Here is a 17,322-nt window from a genome sequence, read left to right as displayed (position 1 = left end):
AGATACTAAGGTAATGGGCAGTCTCTTTGAGAGGTTCATAATGACTCAGCTTCAACTCTTTTGTTACAACTACCAAAAGGGATTCAGAGTAGGCAGAAAAAAGTAAGAAATACCCATTATAGAATCCATGGACTTCTGAGAAGGTAAGAATGGAAACTACTGCTATCCTTTATCTTCACTGACATTTAATATTTTCATTATGGCCACAATTATACTCTTACTTCTTATTAATTTATGTCTGCATATATATCTAGATGAATTTTGAGGAACCAGGATATAAAACCTGGTCAGCCTCCAAGAAGGATATACTTTCAAGCAACCTCTTCACGTGTGGCCAAAGAGTGTAACAGACAAGAAGACATTCTCAGAAGATGGAACCAGGGGCCATGGACATCAACTGAACAGAGAAGTCTTGTCAGAGTACAAAATCAGACCTAATCATGGACTTCAAGGACCAAGAAGCGGGGACCTTCATGATGTCTACATTGAGTCACTGTGGAGGGTGTGTGTCTTGCATTCTCATTTCTGAACGAGAGAGCTGAGTGATCCATAACTTGCATGTTGGGCTTGTGTTAGAGTAATGGACCAAAAACAAAAGAGAAGAATTCTCCTTTGGCCAAAGACATCAGTAAAAGGCAGGTACTGGCAACAATTTGGAATATTCTCATTTTAATTGCATGAACATAATGAGCTCCCTGGCTGCTTTAGTGGTATATGAATTAAGATCCCCTCTGGAAAACAAAACTGTCTTGACAAAACTATGATACGTGTCTTCTGTGAACGTGGCAGAATACTATTGGTGACAACCTGCCATCTGGTATTATCACAGTCTCTTAAAGGGTGTGAATCTTTTTTCAGGTTCTATAAACTGTATTTTTCAATATTTTCACATGATGGCCGATCTGATACATTTTTGGAAATGATCATAAGCATTGCTGTAGACCCATTTTAACATCAGCCTAATAGCCCACATGATGTGAAATAGAGCAGTTTATTCGATTGTAATCTACTGAAACCCTACTCTGTGAGGTTTTATGCTATAATTTGTGGGTGATTAAAATGCATAATATATGACAATTACAATTTAGTCCTTGCACTCAAGGAGAGTATAACCCATTATATAACAGAGAGATGAAATCTCTATTCAGAGTATTAGAAATGTTCTTAATGTGACAAGCTAATTAAACAGTAGTAGCACAATATAAGAAATAAAGCTTATCATCCAAATTTGAAGCATCCAGATTTCTGAAGGCTGAGAGTTACTGAAATCTGCAAATGATATGTGAGCATCTCATGAGGAATTTTAACTTCCCTCCAGGACACTTTTCTGTCATATCTATAAACCACAAATGAATTTTGGGATTTTCCCCTGCTTTCTTCCTCTTTGTCTTTATGGAGCTGGAGATTATTTAAGTGTTGATAAATGGAGAGTAAATACAAGCACTCTGTATGAATCATTAAATTGGAAAGCAGCTTTTCAATCCAAGTTGACTATTTTTTTGTTTTTCAAGTAGGCTTCACGCCCAGAGCGGAGCTTGAACTCATGGCCCTGAGATCAAGACCTGAAATGAGATCAAGAGTCAGATGTTTGGGACGCCTGGATGGCTCAGTTGGGTGAGAGTCTGACTCTTAATCTTGGCTCAGTCCATAACCTCAAGGTCATGAGATCGAGCCCCCGCCCAGTGTGGAGCCTGCTTAAGATTCTCCCTCTCCTTCTGCCCCTTGCTTATGTGCTCTCTCTCGCTCTCTCTCTCTCTCTCTCTCTCCAAATAAATAAATAAATAAATAAAGAGTTGGATGCTTAAGTGTCTGAGCCCCTAGACACCCCCAAGTTGACTATTTTAAATACTGTTTCCATGCAGTCTTTTTTTTTCTTTTAATATGAAATTTATTGTCAAATTGGTTTCCATACAACACCCAGTGCTCATCCCAACAGGTGCCCTCCTCAATACCCATCACCCACCCTCCCCTCCCTCCCGCCCCCCATCAACCCTCAGTTTATTCTCAGTTTTTAAGAGTCTCTTATGGTTTGGCTTATTTTAATAGTTCATGGCTTCAGACGATTTGCTATGGCAATGATGGTCTTAGACAAAACTATGTTTGCCAGAGGTTGTTTTCCACACATTATGTTGTAAAATATGCAGACTTTGGGCACATGCTACTCCAGAAGTAACAGTTAAAAATTGGCTAAGTTCATGAAAAAATACATGGAAATTTCAAATTTCCTACAGAAAAAAATACATACAAACAATTTTGTATATAATTAATTGTATAACAATATAACCATTAATTCATCATTAATCAAATAGTCCTTGATTAGGTTGTATCTAATATGATTTTGGCCATTTGCACAAGTTTAAACTAATATTCTTAGTGAAAATAGCATGTAAATTTTCTTTTCAAACCTGTAAAATATTATAGAGATATTAACCAACTGAGCCCAGTTTCAACAATGAGCTATATTGATTTATATTATTATTATTATTATCATTATTATTATTATTACTATTATCTGATGTCTTTCTATGTAAAATAGTAATTTGGAATCTTTTCTACAAAAGCAAACAACATTTTTTACAAATTTTCTTTATATCTTTATAAATATATCAACCACCCACAGTGGAATGAAAGAGATATTCATATGCTATCTGTATTGGTGATTCTGAAATCAATGGTTTGATAAACATAGAAAATAGTGTCATTGTATTGTATGCCAGATGGGAAAAGGATTTCTTTAGAATTAATAAAATGTATTAAAAGTGCTTGATTTATTTGGATAAACTTAGATTTGTTTAAAGCTATGGATTGAAATTATTATACATGGTAATTTGTTATATGGGTTCACTTAAAAAATAAATCATACTGTCTGTTGATGCTGCCCTCTGTGCCTGTACCAAAAACAAGGATGTTTAGCCTGAAGTTCTGAGCACATGCAAAGTCTTCAATATGTAATGAAACTATTCCGTGAAAACACACCTGTGGTTGGAAACTATTTTATCTAAATCAAGATGAATAGACTGTTTCATAGTTGATTAGACAAAAAATGTTGCACCAGCTTAAAACAAGTTTCTTTCATAATGTTAATTTCAGAAATGTTCTGTGAAGGCCATTGAAAACTTTCATTAGTCTGTTATAAATGCTCCCACCTGGAATATGGCCCAGGGCACACAGTTTCTTCTCGGAGGCAATCCCCTTATACATGGCTCTTCTTGTCACTTCCCCCACTACTTTCCATTTTCCAAGAGGCAGTGGATGGCTAGGGTTTCTTTTGAACAAAACTGAGACACAAGGTAAACATCAATTAACGAGTGTCAGAATATCATGCAACATTTTTTTTTAATGTGTAAAAATAGTCTATATGTAACAGAGGGCTCAGAGACCAGAAGTCAGTGTTTTTTGTTTTTGAAAACTTGATTTCTAAAAGCTAGTTAAAAGTTTATGGAAGTTGTCAGCAATTTTCTGATCCACTTAAATGAAGACCGTCCTTTGTTACATTTCAGAAAACACTGTAACGCACACTGTGATTTTGCAAAAGGGAAAGCCACAATCCTATTCTTCGGTGGAGGTGTTGGAGACCCTGAGGTGTTAAACTGCTCTTATAACGATGTTTCATAATCACTAGAGTTGCACCCTGGGGATTATTACTATTGTCCCAGAGGCAGGCCTGTGACTGCAGAAGAGAAAATTGTTTTCTCTGCTCTTACAAGAGCCCCTGAGATAGGGGGAGGAGGGTTGACCTTAAAGTACTTGAGGGCATAGAAAGAGGTAGATGGCAGGAGAATATGGAGAAAGAAACTGAATGAGAGGCCATCCGGTGTCAAAGACAATGATCTAAAGGTTGTAGGAACTATGAGATGTTTTGTATCTATACCCTGGTTAACTCGATCAACACAATGGAGGGTACTTATCTAGCTATGTATTCTAATGGAGTTACTTATTAACTAAGATCCACAGACATTACTATCTTCAGCTTCTCATTAATATTTACTGATCTTCTATATGGAGATGATCTCAGTGGGGAGAATATTTAGGAAATATGTGGGGGCATTTTGGGTTGTCCCAATAATGGTAGAGAATTACTGCTATTTACTGATTGAAGGCTAAGGATGTTAGCTATCCCTCAGCATTTGAAAGAGTCACATACAACAGAGAATTCTCTTACCTCTATATGATTTGAATGGCCCATCATTCACATAGTCTAAAGGTAAGATAATGACCCGAGAACCTAATTCTGTAAGATACATAAAGCAAAGGTATTTTTTGCACAGATTTAAAGTTCACTGAATATTTCACGGATGCAGCAGTTGCATACACTAAGGGCATGGTTATCTTTGAAAATTTACCAAGCTTGTTCACCATTTTGGAAAATGTATCACCAATGGCAACCCCATTCCAAAAATTTGAGTGACAATTACAAACCACCTGTAAGTCAGTCTGCGTGCATTTGTATTTACTGCGTTGTCAGTGATTCCAAGCATAGGAATGAACATTGCACCTCATGTCCTGTGTCCCATGTATTTCCAGTGTAGTCACTCCGAACTTTTATACCGTAATATGTATAATGTCTTATTACAAAATAATTTACTTCGTTTTTCCTTCCTTTTAAAGGACAGGCGTTATGTTTCTTTTTTATTTATTAGGAAATAATTTGTTAAATCTACTATCTTGCTACCTCTTTTCTGTTTTTACCACTTTTTCTTGTATGGAAAAGATCTGGAAACAAAGTAAATATCCTTCAAAGAAGAATTAGCTGAGTCGATTATGATATATTTGTGCCAGGGAATATTTCACAACAATCAAAAAGAATGAATTACTGGGGCACCTGGGTCGCTCAGTCAGTTGAGTGTCCAACTTTGGCTCAGGTCATGATCTCACGGTTCGTGGGTTTGAGCCCTGCATTGGGTTCACTGATGTCAGCGCAGGGCCCATTGTGGATCCTCTGTCTCCCACTCTCTGTCCCTCCCTCACTCATGCTCTCTCTCAAAAATAAGCAAATAAACGTTAAAAAAAGGTTTTAAAACAGAATGAGTTACTTTTGTCTCAAAGAGGTTTTGTATTGCTTGGGGAGAAAAATCAAGATATGGTGAAGCATGTAAAATAAAATGCCATTTTGTAAAAATAGGCCATGCTATAATATAAAATATTGATGTATGATTATATGAGATGAATGACAAACATGGAAACATTTATACCAGGTTGTTATCATGTATTATTTCACGGGGCTGGCAGGGCATAGGGTCATGAAGGAGAGTTTAGGCAAAGAATAATTGAGAGAAAATGCATGTGCTTGCACATTTCAAGTAAAACTGCATATATATGTATAGAGAGAGAGCTGAACATTTTAATACTAAAGATTTAAATAAATGAAAAAAGGAAGAACACCTATCAAAGTGGAAAAGCTACGACTGATTAAAAAATACTGTTGGGAGTTTTCATCTGAGAAAGTCATGAATTCAAAGTGTGCTTTTGGGAGCAGTTCATTTCCTATCACGTGCCTCGGTGAATGCACTCACTGCAGTTTTCTATAACTGGTGTACAAGAACATGTTCTGGGTCTTACAAAAAACACGAGGCTGGGACACGTGACAAGGGATGTGTCTGCGATCACATTCCCTAAGTCTGGGTGACCTGGCCTGTGAGGATTCAGAGTTCGCGCTTAACTGCTGTGAGCTTAACCCACAACAGATTTTGCCCAATGAAGGACGTTTTTGGAAGTTCAGTTTAAAAAAAAAAAAAAAAAAAAAAAAAAAAAAAGCACAAGACTGAAGCATATTTTAAAAATATTTTAAAGTCTTTCAAGTTAGAAACAAAATTTCCTGTAAGAACCGTAGCTATTTTCCTCATCGTTGAATTTTTTCAAATTCAATCCTGTTAGCCCATTTCTGATCTTGTTTTACTACTTGCTGAAAATGCAGCAATTCAGAGGGAGACACGTACATTTTACTGCATTCTAAATATGCTGAGGCAATTTTTATTGAAATTAGAGAAACCTAAACTCTAATGATTACTCAAACAATAGGTTTCTGGGAAAACAACAACAACAAATGAACCATAAAATGCAGAAACTAGTTCTGAGAAGGAAAACTTCTATTTTCTATTGGCCTAATACGTTATCAACAGGAAACGTTATAGATCACTAAAAAAAAAATAAATAAACAAAGGGATTTTCCTCTTCAGAAGAAGGTGAGTTTTGGGCTCCTTCTGGTTACTTCTTCTTTCCTTTCTTCTTTTCCCGTGTGTCAGGAACCCGCGTCTTCTTTTCTGTCTCCGCCCCACTTGCTGCTTCCTCCGCAGCCAGAGCTTCCAATCTCAGGCGCTCAGCTTCCAGCAACTTCTTTCTATACTCTTCCCGGACACTGAAGATCTTCTGCCGGGCTTCATCTAAGGAGTCCTATTCCAAAACAAAACCTCAAGCAATTAAGGTTTACTGATAAAGAGAGAAAAAATTTTTTGAAAGCAATCCCTTTATCCCTCCCTTATACCCATAGATTCATGTGGCAAATTACTGAGGCCAGATGAAAATTAGGTTATGGTCTCAAATGTCTATCAATACATGAAACACGAGAAGGCAACAAAGGGGTACAAGAGATTTTAACAGAACGGGGAATAAAAGCATCAGTCGGAGAAAAAAGAGAGAAAGGTGAAGAGATAGGTATGCGTTCAAATATAATCTATAAAACATGCAGCTCATTGTGTCCCTCACAGGAATTGTGCTAAGTTACTAGTTTCCCACATTGTTCTAGCCCCAATGAAATGTGTCTGAGCTATATTTGAAGAACTTTCAAATAACATCACCTAGTTCACTGGTTACCTTTGTTATTGTCAGTTTGGCTTTCATTCAAGGACACCAAACTGAATCTGAAATCACATCTGGGTCCCATTCTTACTCACCTCTACTCTCACCGCCGGGATCAATTGATTCACTTGGTTTTCTGGACAATACATCCCACTGACTTTTCTTCTACTTCACTAGCTGCTCTGTATCAGTTGCCTTTGCTGTTTTCTCCTTTTCCCCTTCATCTCTCTCTCTCTCTCTCTCTCTCTTTTTTTATTCCTTCATCTCTAAATGAGGGGATGGCCACATCTTAGATCGTAGGCCTCTTTCCTTGCTGATTTTATGTAGCCCCATTGCTTTAAATTCATTTCTCTACTGATGGGTCCCCCAAATTTTTTAATCTCCAGCCCAAACCTCTCTTCCAAATTCCAGAACTATATATGTAATTTCTATTCAACATCTCCATGTGACTGTAATAGATATCTAAGAATTCTGGTTTTTTTTTTTAAGTTTCTTTATTTTGAGAGAGAGCATGAGCAGGAGAGGGGCAGAGAGAGAGGGAGAGAGAGAGAGAATCCCAAGCAGGCCCTGCACTGTCAACATGGAGCTCAATGTGATGCTTGAACTCATGAATCATGAGATAATGACCTGAGTCGAAACCGAGAGTCAGATGCTTAACCAACTGAGCCACCCAGATGCCCCAAGAATGCTTTTTTTTTTTTTTTTGGTCCAATACATATATCAAAAAATGTCCCAAACTGAAATCTTTCTTTCCTCTCAGACCATCAGATTTGATGGCCTCTCAACCCTATCAGTTGTTTAAGTGAAAACCTCAGAGTATTTCCTGACTCTTCACTTTCTCTTATAATATACCAAGAATCCATCAGAAAATCCTGAGTCTACTTTCAAAATATATACAATATTCAATTGCTTTTCACTACCTCCACTCTGCAACTTGGTGTGAACCACTGTTATGTGTCCAATGCATCCGCCTCCTCACAGATTTATCTGCTGTTACATGTGCCCCATTCCATACTTACTTGTTTTCCACACAATATTCAGAGTACTCCTTTTAAAACAGAAGTCCAGGGGCGCCTGGGTGGCTCAGTTGTTTAAGTGTCCAACTGCGGCTCAGGTCATCATCTCACGGTTCATCAGTTCGAGCCTCATGCTGGGGTTTGTGCTGACAGAACCTATTTCAAGTTCTGTGTCTCCCTCTCTCTCTGCCCCTCCCCCACTCATGTGCGTGTGCATGAGCGCACATGTCCCTGTCTTTGTCTCTCTCTCAAAAATAAATAAACATTAAAAAATTAAAAATAAAATGGAAGTCAGATCATGTTACCCCTCTGCTCTTTAGAACCCTGTCATGGTTCCATACATCCCTCTGAATAAACGCTAATGTCCTTACAGTCTTTTGCAAGCCCTATGTGATTACCTTGTCTGCCCACTTCCCCCCAGTTCCTCTCTGACCTCCCCTCCCACTCATCTACCCCTGGCTCACTCTGCTCCAGGGGCACAGACCTCCTTGCTGTCCTGCCTCTAATGCACCAAGTGTTCACTGCCCCGGGGCCTTTACTCCAGCCAGTATCTCTTCTGAATCACGGTGTTCTGGTAGTGTTCCACTTTTCTTTTTTTTCAACACTTTCCCTTTCTATCATACCATACCTTGTATTTATATATTGTGTTTGTATTTTAGCGTCTTTTGCTCCAGTAGTATGTGAGCTCCACAATGGCCAGGGTTTATCTTTTTTGTTCATGCTTAGGACAGTCCCTGATGCAAAAATGCCCAGAAATATTTCTTGAATGAATAAATTGTGGAAATGGGAACTGCAGAAAATGATAAATGGGTAAGGATAGTTTCTATAGTTTAACTGTCCTTAAATATAGTTTATATTTTTAAAAAAAAAGGGTAATTTTCTTTTTTAAAAAAAAATTTTATGTTTATTTTTAAGAGAGAGAGATAGAGTGCAAGTAGGGGAGGGGCAGAGAGAGAGAGAGGGAGGGAGGCACAGATCTGAAGCAGCCTGCAGGCTCTGAGCTGTCAGCACAAAGCCCGAGAAGGGACTCGAACTCTGAAACGGTGCGATCCTGACCTGAGCCGAAGTTGGACGCTTAACTGACTGAGCCACCCCTGCCCTCCCCACCCCCCCACCCCTGCCAAAAAAAAAGGGTAATTTTCAAAGCTATAGGCAAGAACTGAGTTAATGACCTATTAATGACTGACTTAATGTCAACATTCTAGAAATGGCTTCCCTGAAAATGTTCACAAATAAAGCAGTGATAACTAAGGGCCAATGTAGGTTTATGAAGAGGCTTTGGCTTTCTCATTTCACTTGCATTTCTGATAGTATGGGTACAATTATGGTTCAACCTGTTGACGGTTTCCTGTTTCAAGAATGATATAATTAAAAACAGAAGGATGAACGAACTGATGCTAACCAGAAGAGAATCTTCTAGAGTGACTGTTTTGTCTTCATTACTGAATTCTTCAAGAAATTTTGCCTGGTTTTGCAACTTGCAGAAGTTGACTGGAGACTGCAGAAGAGCTAAATGTCAGAACCAGGCTCTTCTCCACGCCTTGGGTGGAAGCAAAGCACTGTATCTACCACAATAAAATCGGCTTTACTAAACCTACTGCATGAGATGATAGTGGTGCCATATTAAGAAGGGAGAAAAAATCATCGAAAGGGTTTAGTGTAAAGTAAGTTTAATATATATCCATAACCTCTTGAGGATAGGCATGCTTTTCTCCCATCTGATGAGAAATGTCATGCTGACGATGTTTCTATTAAGATAGCTTCAATCAAAACTAGGATTTTTGTACCTCACACTTAAAGAATGAGATCTGAATTAAAAACCATCCCAGTTGATGGGGCGCCTGGGTGGCGCAGTTGGTTAAGCATCTGACTTCAGCCAGGTCACGATCTCGCGGTCCCTGAGTTCGAGTCCCGCGTCGGGCTCTGGGCTGATGGCTCAGAGCCTGGAGCCTGTTTCCGGTTCTGTGTCTCCCTCTCTCTCTGCCCCTCCCCCGTTCATGCTCTGTCTCTCTCTGTCCCCCCCAATAAATAAATAAATAAATAAATAAATAAATAAACGTTGAAAAAAAAAAAAAAAAATCCCAGTTGATACGTCTTCCCTTATGGCCTTCCCATCTACTGCATTTTCTTGTCTTTTAAACACAGAAAGAAACTAGCTGATTGGCAATAATGAATTTCCCTTTTGTCTTATAATATTTTAATTTAAACTATTTTCTATACGATATGAGCTGAATTTACATAATTTTAACATCCATTTATGGATTCACTGATTCATTTTTGAAACAAATTTCTGTGAAATAGACACGTCTTCCAGGTTTGGGGTATACAACAGTGAATCAAACAAAGTTCCTGTTCACATATGATCTATATTCTACACAAGATATATTTAAAATGTGTGCATGTTATATACATATATATGTTATATATGAATATTATATATTTACATATGATAAAGAAATACTTCTAATATTTATAAATAACATGTATCAAATACATACCTTCCCATGCTAAACCATGGTAAATCCTTTAAAGAAAATAATAAGGCCAGATACAGGTATACAAATCTTGAAGGGTGCTAATTGAAAAATAATAGCTTAGGGGCGCCTGGGTGGCGCAGTCAGTTAAGCGTCCGACTTCAGCCAGGTCACGATCTCGCGGTCCGTGAGTTCGAGCCCCGCGTCGGGCTCTGGGCTGATGGCTCAGAGCCTGGAGCCTGTTTCCGATTCTGTGTCTCCCTCTCTGTCTGCCCCTCCCCCGTTCATGCTCTGTCTCTCTCTGTCCCCCAAATAAATAAATAAAACGTTGATAAAAAAAATTAAAAAAAAAAAGAAAAATAATAGCTTAGAGGAGATCTCTCTAATAAAATGGCAATAGATGAAAGATCGCAGAAAGTGAGGCTGTAAGCCATTTGGCTATCTAGGGGAAGAATATTCCAGGAAGAGGTGGGAGCAAGCCAAAGGCTCAGAGGTGGGAACATGTCTGGCTATTAGTGGAAAGGTGAGGTCAGTTTGGAAAAAAAAAAAAAAAACAAAAGAAGGAAAGCATATAGAATCAGAGAGAAAAAGATCAGAGAGGAAAGTGGACACTAGATTATAGAGAGCTCTAGACACCATAGTTAAGCCTTTATTTCTTAGTGGAAAATGAAGCCACTACCAGAGTGAGATAGTCCCACTCTCCATTTTAAAGATTACTATGATCCGCACCAGCGCAGTTCATAAAGGGTTTGCAGTTGTTCTTCAGGCCTAGGGTAGCACTGCACTGTGTATTAGCATGCTAGGGCTTTCGTAACAAAGTGCCACAGACTGGGTGGCTTAAGGAACAGTAATTTAATGTCTCAGGGCTACTGATGCTAGAAATTTGAAATCACGGTGTCAGCAAGATTAATTCTTTCACTGAAGTTGTATGTGACCATGTGACTAGCTTTGGCCAATGCAATGTGACAATGAAATGTAACTGTGAGAAGGACCCTCTGCTAAACTTCACTGGACCTGTAGCTACAAGGAGAAATACTCTTTTACTGTTTTCATCCAGCGGTTGCTCAACAAAGGCCTATGGGAAAATCTGGCTCATTGCCTAGTTTTCCAAATAGAATTTATTGAAACACACGTAGGCGTTATCTTTGACTGAATTTGTGGTAACAACGGCAGAGTTAAGTAGATACAACATATGGTCTGCAAAGGCAAAAATATTTACTATCTGGCCCTTTATAGAAAACAAGTTTGCCAACCCATCTTAAACCACTGAGACACTGTGGCTGTCTGTTACCACAGGATAAAATAGTTTATCCTCATGGTTAGAGTCATTTTGGCTTCTAACAGAGATTCCATTGTAGAAGGACATGATGGAAGCAGTGAGATCAGTCAGGAGGCTATGGCAATAGACTAGAAAACACTGAATAGGACACTCTGAATAGAAAACACAGACCATTTGGACTATGGTGGTAGGGGTAGAGAGAATGAAAGGTGATTGAATTAGAGATATGTTTTCAAGATAATGTTGGCAAATGTCGATTACGGGTTAGATGAGGGAGGTAAGAGAAGTCAAGGATGTCTCAAAGTCTGTACTCTGAGCAATGGGAAGACTACAATTGCCCTTCCTGGGTGGGGAATATCGATGGAGGAAATGTTCGGGCTGACATGAAAGAGAGGGCAAAAATGACAAGAATGATAGAATAATGGATTTGGAGAGGTTTGGTTTAAGATGCCTATTGGACAAACAAGAGAAGGTGTCAAAGAAGCATATTCCTCAGATCAGCTAGTGCTGGAAACAACATAGAGAACCTAATGTCACTGTGGCTGAAACGTTTAGAAAGTCTTGTAGCCATCAGTATCTTTGGGAGTGTGTGTGTGTGTGTGTGTGTGTGTGTGTGGTAGGAAAGAGGGAGGAAAAAAAAGTCTTTATCCACTATAGTGGAAGTCAGCAATATATATTTATCGAATTTTCCCATTACTTGTATGATACTTCCGTTTTTAATTAAACTTGGTCTTCTTCACTACGCTAATCCACCCTCCCTTGTTTCATTTTGGACCTTGTCTAAATAAAGCAACTTTAGTCTTCTGCTAGGGTGGAGGGACAGTCACCTGGCTACAAAACATTGAGTTGGTGATCTGAAAATGAACTACTTCTTAAATAGCTTCAAGCCAAGCAAAACCAAAAGTCTTGTCTTCCTCCCACCTCACCTCCATTTCTTCATGTGGCTGATGCCACCAATTGCTGAGCCTTTTAGGGATTCTATGGAGCGAATTGGATTGATTGTTTAAGAGCTTTTCTACTGCCACCTTACAATTTGGGTGCCTCAAGTCTATTGATACGTTCTTCATCCAGCTCTCTGTCAACTTCACAAGTATTTGGTCATTGTCTCCTTTCTCCTTCTTATTTTGTGGATAGATTCCCAATACTGCATTTTGGAGGGGTTTCAGGAAGTAAGTGAAATTAAATGTGTTTCACCAATTCTCCACCTTTTCTGAGGAGCTGACAACTAAATACTTTCAAAATGTCTTTCTACCCAGGTCCTACATGACTCTATGGTATCTTGTCAACATTATAAGAGAATGTATCAACTCTGACCCATGGGTGTATGTTGAGACTCACCCGCATTTCCCCATACATCTCCAGGATTTTATCCTTTATTTTAAGCTGTTCCTCTTGCTCGATGTCTCGAATGCTGAGTACTCTGGTCCTATACTGTCGGAACTGGTGAACCTCTTCTGCCTTTTGCATTGCCTGCTGCTGGTTCAGATCCTCTGTTTGTAGCACAGGATCAGCGTCTCTTGTTTTTCTACAAAGACATCACAGGAGATGCATAAATCATTTTGGAACACTGCGACGAACTTTAGAACTCAAATAATTTAAATTCGTCTTGACAGCGTGGTAGACTGAATCCAATAGAATATTAGCAATAGAAAGAATACACTGTTATTTTTTGATTGGCTATGCTCCATTTACTGGTTCACTAATATTTTAGGAAACAATTCTAGAGAAATACCAGTAAAATTCGATGTTCCATCTGATAAGGTGTTCGTGGGATTGGTGTTGGAAACTATGAGATTATTTTGGAGGTTTTCTTTTTAATTTATGCAACTAAATAATGTTGAAATATTTTCAAACTTATAAGTATGCTTGAGTAACTATCTCTCTATTAATCCTATTGTCTTCTTCTTAATAAAATTGAACCTACTAAAAAATTAAATTAAATTAAATTAAATTAATTAAACCTACTTAAATAATGCCAGCAGACCTAGTGGGAATTTTTTGTAGCTCAACTCCCCTTAATCAGCTTGCAGACTAAAATGTTAAAGAAAATACTTAAATGCTTTTATGATTGACTTAATAAAAGATTTGCTAAATGGAAGATGTAAAACTACGTACATCTAGAAATTTGAATATACTGAAAATATATTAAGCATTTAATTTCAAATTTTCACTAGTTTAGTAACTGGTTATAAAAATTCTGTGAACAGAGATGTTTGCATTAATCGTGTCTATTAAAACTTACCGTACATATTGTGTTATGTCTACACATTCTAGTGCTTTTCGAATAAGTTGTGGAGACATTTCCAAAATTGTTGGGGATCGCGAATGAGGCCCTGTTGAAAAAATAAGTCCTAGATTTTCAAAAAAGAATAGACACTAACAGACAGTTACATCTCATTTTAGTTAAAAATAATATCTTCTGTCAAAGAAAAACAACCACCATCGTGGGCACCTGGGTGGCTTAGTCAGGTAAGCATCCAACTTAGGCTCAGGTCAGGATCTCACGGTTCAGGAGTTCGAGCCCCGGGTCAGGCTCTGTGCTGACAGCTCAGAGACTGGAGCCTGCTTCAGATTCTTATCTCCCTCTCTCTCTGCCCCTCGGCCACTTGCTCTCTCTCTCTCTCTCTCTCTCAAAAATATATAAACATTAAAAAAAAAAACACTGATTGGACTTACCTAATTTAATATTATTTTAATGTGACTTTATTTTAATGTGACTCAATATGATTTTATTAAAATTTAATGACATTTCGTATTTGTCCTCTAGCTGGTGTTACTGTACTTACAGCAAAATGAAGGAGATGGGCAAAGTGCATATACTCTATAAGCAGAGTAACAGAACGTTATCATGACTGTAGTTAAGTGAAGGTAGAGACAAAAAGGAAAAGTCCTACTGTACTTCATTATAAACAGTGACCCAATATTGAAAACGCTTAGTCTAGGCGTGAAAGGTCTCATAAGCATTATGGGGGTGGAATGTAAAAATACTTAAGACATAGTACTCTAATTCAAGAAACTTGTAGATCCAGCAGAGTGGGTAACATACACCGAATGCAAATCAAGTTAGCAGGAGATCTCTACCCCAGGGACCCATAGGTACCCACTAGAACGTACTTAAACAAGAGACTTTAGAGTCTAAAATAGTAACCATTCAGCCTTCCCAGGACATTTAATCTCCTGTTTAAAAATGTCTGGAGTATAATTTTCATGCCATCAAATTCCCCCATTTTAAAAGTGTAATTCAATATGTTTTAGTAAGCTTACGGAGTTGCGCAACCAGCGCCAAAACCCAGTCTCAAAACATTTCCGCTCTCCACGCAGATCTCCTGGGCTTTTTACATCCCCTCTCCATTCTCACCTCAAGCCTTGGGCAGACATCCATGGACTCTGTCTCTACAGATCTGCCTTTCCTGGATATTCAATGTAACTAGGAATGGTAAAATGACATCTAACTTTTTAAAGAAACCGTCAAATTGTAGTGTTTTGGTTATTGTTAGCTTCAAAGAAATTCTGAAATCATGAAGTAAAAATCCTCCTCCTTGGTTCTTTATCAAAGTTATTTTGATCATTCTGGGTCTTTTGCATTTCCAAATAAGTTTTGAGATCAGGATGTTAAATTCTATAAAATGTCTACTAGAATTTTGATAGAGATTATACTGGATTTATAGATCAATTTGGGGAGAATTGGTATCTTACTATAGTGAGTCTTCTAGTCCAAAGCATGGACAGCTTCCCTCTTTAGATTTTTAAAAATTTCCATTAGTGATGTTTTGTAGTTTTCAGTAGAGAAGTCTTGCACTTTTGTTAAATTTATTTCCATTCATTTGTTACTTACATTACTGTGAATGAAATTGTCTTAATTTACTTTTTTGATTGCTCATTGATAATATGTAGACATAAAAATAGTTTTTATATATTAATCTTGTATCTTGTATTTTTTTATTTAGTTGTATGCTTTCAGAGTTTAATTTTTTTTTTAATTTTTTTAAGGTTTATTTGTTTTTGAGAGAGAGAGAGAGACAGAGTGTGAGTGGGGGAGGAGCAGAGAGGGAGAGGGAGACACAGAATCTGAAGCAGGCTCCAGGCTCTGAGCTGTCAGCACAGAGCCCAACACGGGGCTCAAACTTGGGACCAGTGAGATCATGACCTAGGCTGAAGTCAGATGCTTAACCGACTGAGCCACCCAGGCGCCCCTAAAATGTATTTTAATTAATTGTTTTCAGTTTATTATTGCTTTTTGGGAGAGGATATGTCAAATCCATGCAAGAGGTCTCATGCCCACTAATCTTGCTTTTTACATGTGGTTGCAATAGCCTTCAGAAATATTGTTAAAGTGCTTAATGTATAACAACTTGTTAAAAATTATCACTCATTCAGAAATATAATCTAATGTAAACCTTTAAAAACATTTTAAAAATAATATCCAAATTAATTTTTCATTTTTTCAAAAACATAAAGACATGGTCCATGTGAGAAAACAGAATATTTCAACTCCACTCCATTATTAAAACTTAAATTCAATCAAGTTTTTTATTTTATAACATTAAATAAAACAATCCTGAGGAATTAACATTTTACAATATGTTTTTTAGAAACCAGTAGCCAGGGGCGCCTGGGTAGCTCAGTCAGTTAAGTGTCTGACTTCAGCTCAGATCATGAGCTTGTGGTTCCTGAGTTCAAGTCCTGGATTGGTCTCTGTGCTAACAGCTCGGAGCCTGGAGCCTGCTTTCGATTCTGTGTCCCTGTCTCTCTGCCCCTTCCCCGCTCATGCTCTGTCTCTCTGTCTCTGTCTCTCTCTCAAAGAATGAATAAACATTTAAAAAAAAGAAAAGAAATCAGTGGCCAATAGTTTTTCTTTTTTCATTGTGATTGCTATGGTATCTAAAGTTCATTTGCTTTTCTTATGAACATACCTACTTATGCTGGGTATATTTTTGGCAGTTCAAACATGAGTGATTTCTATAAGACACCAACTCTGCTGACTTTGACTGGAAAGAAAATACTTTCTGATTAATTAGATGTTTATGTTTTCTTACATCCTGTCAAGTAACATACATTTAAGCAGAAGAGGGTGTGGGAAAGGAACAGAAAGGATTAACTTTCATGTTCTTCTACAAAACTCTGTTGTGTCAGAAAAGCGTATAAGAGTACTATGACAGTCTTGTACCTCTAGAATAGTACAGCCCAAAGTGTGTGTGTGTGTGTGTGTGTGTGTAGGTACCATCCTTTGCAAACTGAGTCTCTATGGGATAAGTTCTGAAAGTGAGAATATGTATTTAGAAATATCTTTATAGTAATTGGTCATCACTGGGTCATTTTATTACATTTTTCAAAAGTTTCAGCTTCCAACAGACTAGGGGAGAAGACTGATTTCATCATAGGTAGTCTGAGAATCTCTGCTTAAGACCTAGTGATTGTGATGGCCTGGCAAAAGATGTGGGAATAAAGACAGAGATCACCTGCAACCTCTGGAAGAGGAATTTTCTAGAGGCTCCCAGAGATTAAAGGGAATTTGAAAGCAATGTTTATACTTTTGACCTTGATGATGGCTTTGGTATTGAGGAAGAATGCGTAGGAGTAAAATCCATAATGACATCATTTCCATGTTCTCTGGTACTATGAAAGAAATCATCTAAGTTACCTATTGTATGAAAATATAAAGTGGCAAGAATAAAGTAGTTTTCTGGAAATCACAAGTATCTCCAGGTGTGTAGAGGCCAGATCACCCAAAGCTCTCATAGGATCTGTGATCTCTTAC

General features: G+C 37.9%; 1 protein-coding gene across 4 annotated transcripts in view; it reads right to left on the bottom strand.

Annotated features, from left to right (window-relative positions):
• Positions 1 to 5,769: 5,769 nt before the first annotated feature.
• The window catches only part of ADGB (androglobin), a 164,736-nt gene continuing 153,183 nt past the window's right edge, over positions 5,770 to 17,322 (bottom strand). For all 4 annotated transcript variants that reach the window (XM_045499942.1, XM_045499943.1, XM_045499944.1 and 1 more), the window contains 3 exons: positions 13,807 to 13,897; positions 12,903 to 13,089; positions 5,770 to 6,390 (listed from right to left, as the gene is read on the bottom strand). In XM_045499942.1, the coding sequence (XP_045355898.1) occupies positions 6,205 to 6,390; positions 12,903 to 13,089; positions 13,807 to 13,897 (464 nt within the window). In that variant the 3' untranslated portion in view covers positions 5,770 to 6,204. The remainder of the gene's footprint in view (positions 6,391 to 12,902; positions 13,090 to 13,806; positions 13,898 to 17,322) is intronic.

This window comes from Leopardus geoffroyi, chromosome B2, assembly GCF_018350155.1.
Source record: "Leopardus geoffroyi isolate Oge1 chromosome B2, O.geoffroyi_Oge1_pat1.0, whole genome shotgun sequence".
Taxonomy (NCBI): domain Eukaryota; kingdom Metazoa; phylum Chordata; class Mammalia; order Carnivora; family Felidae; genus Leopardus; species Leopardus geoffroyi.
The sequence above is the reverse complement of the archived record's forward strand: the minus strand, read 5'-3'. Positions and strand labels throughout refer to the sequence as shown.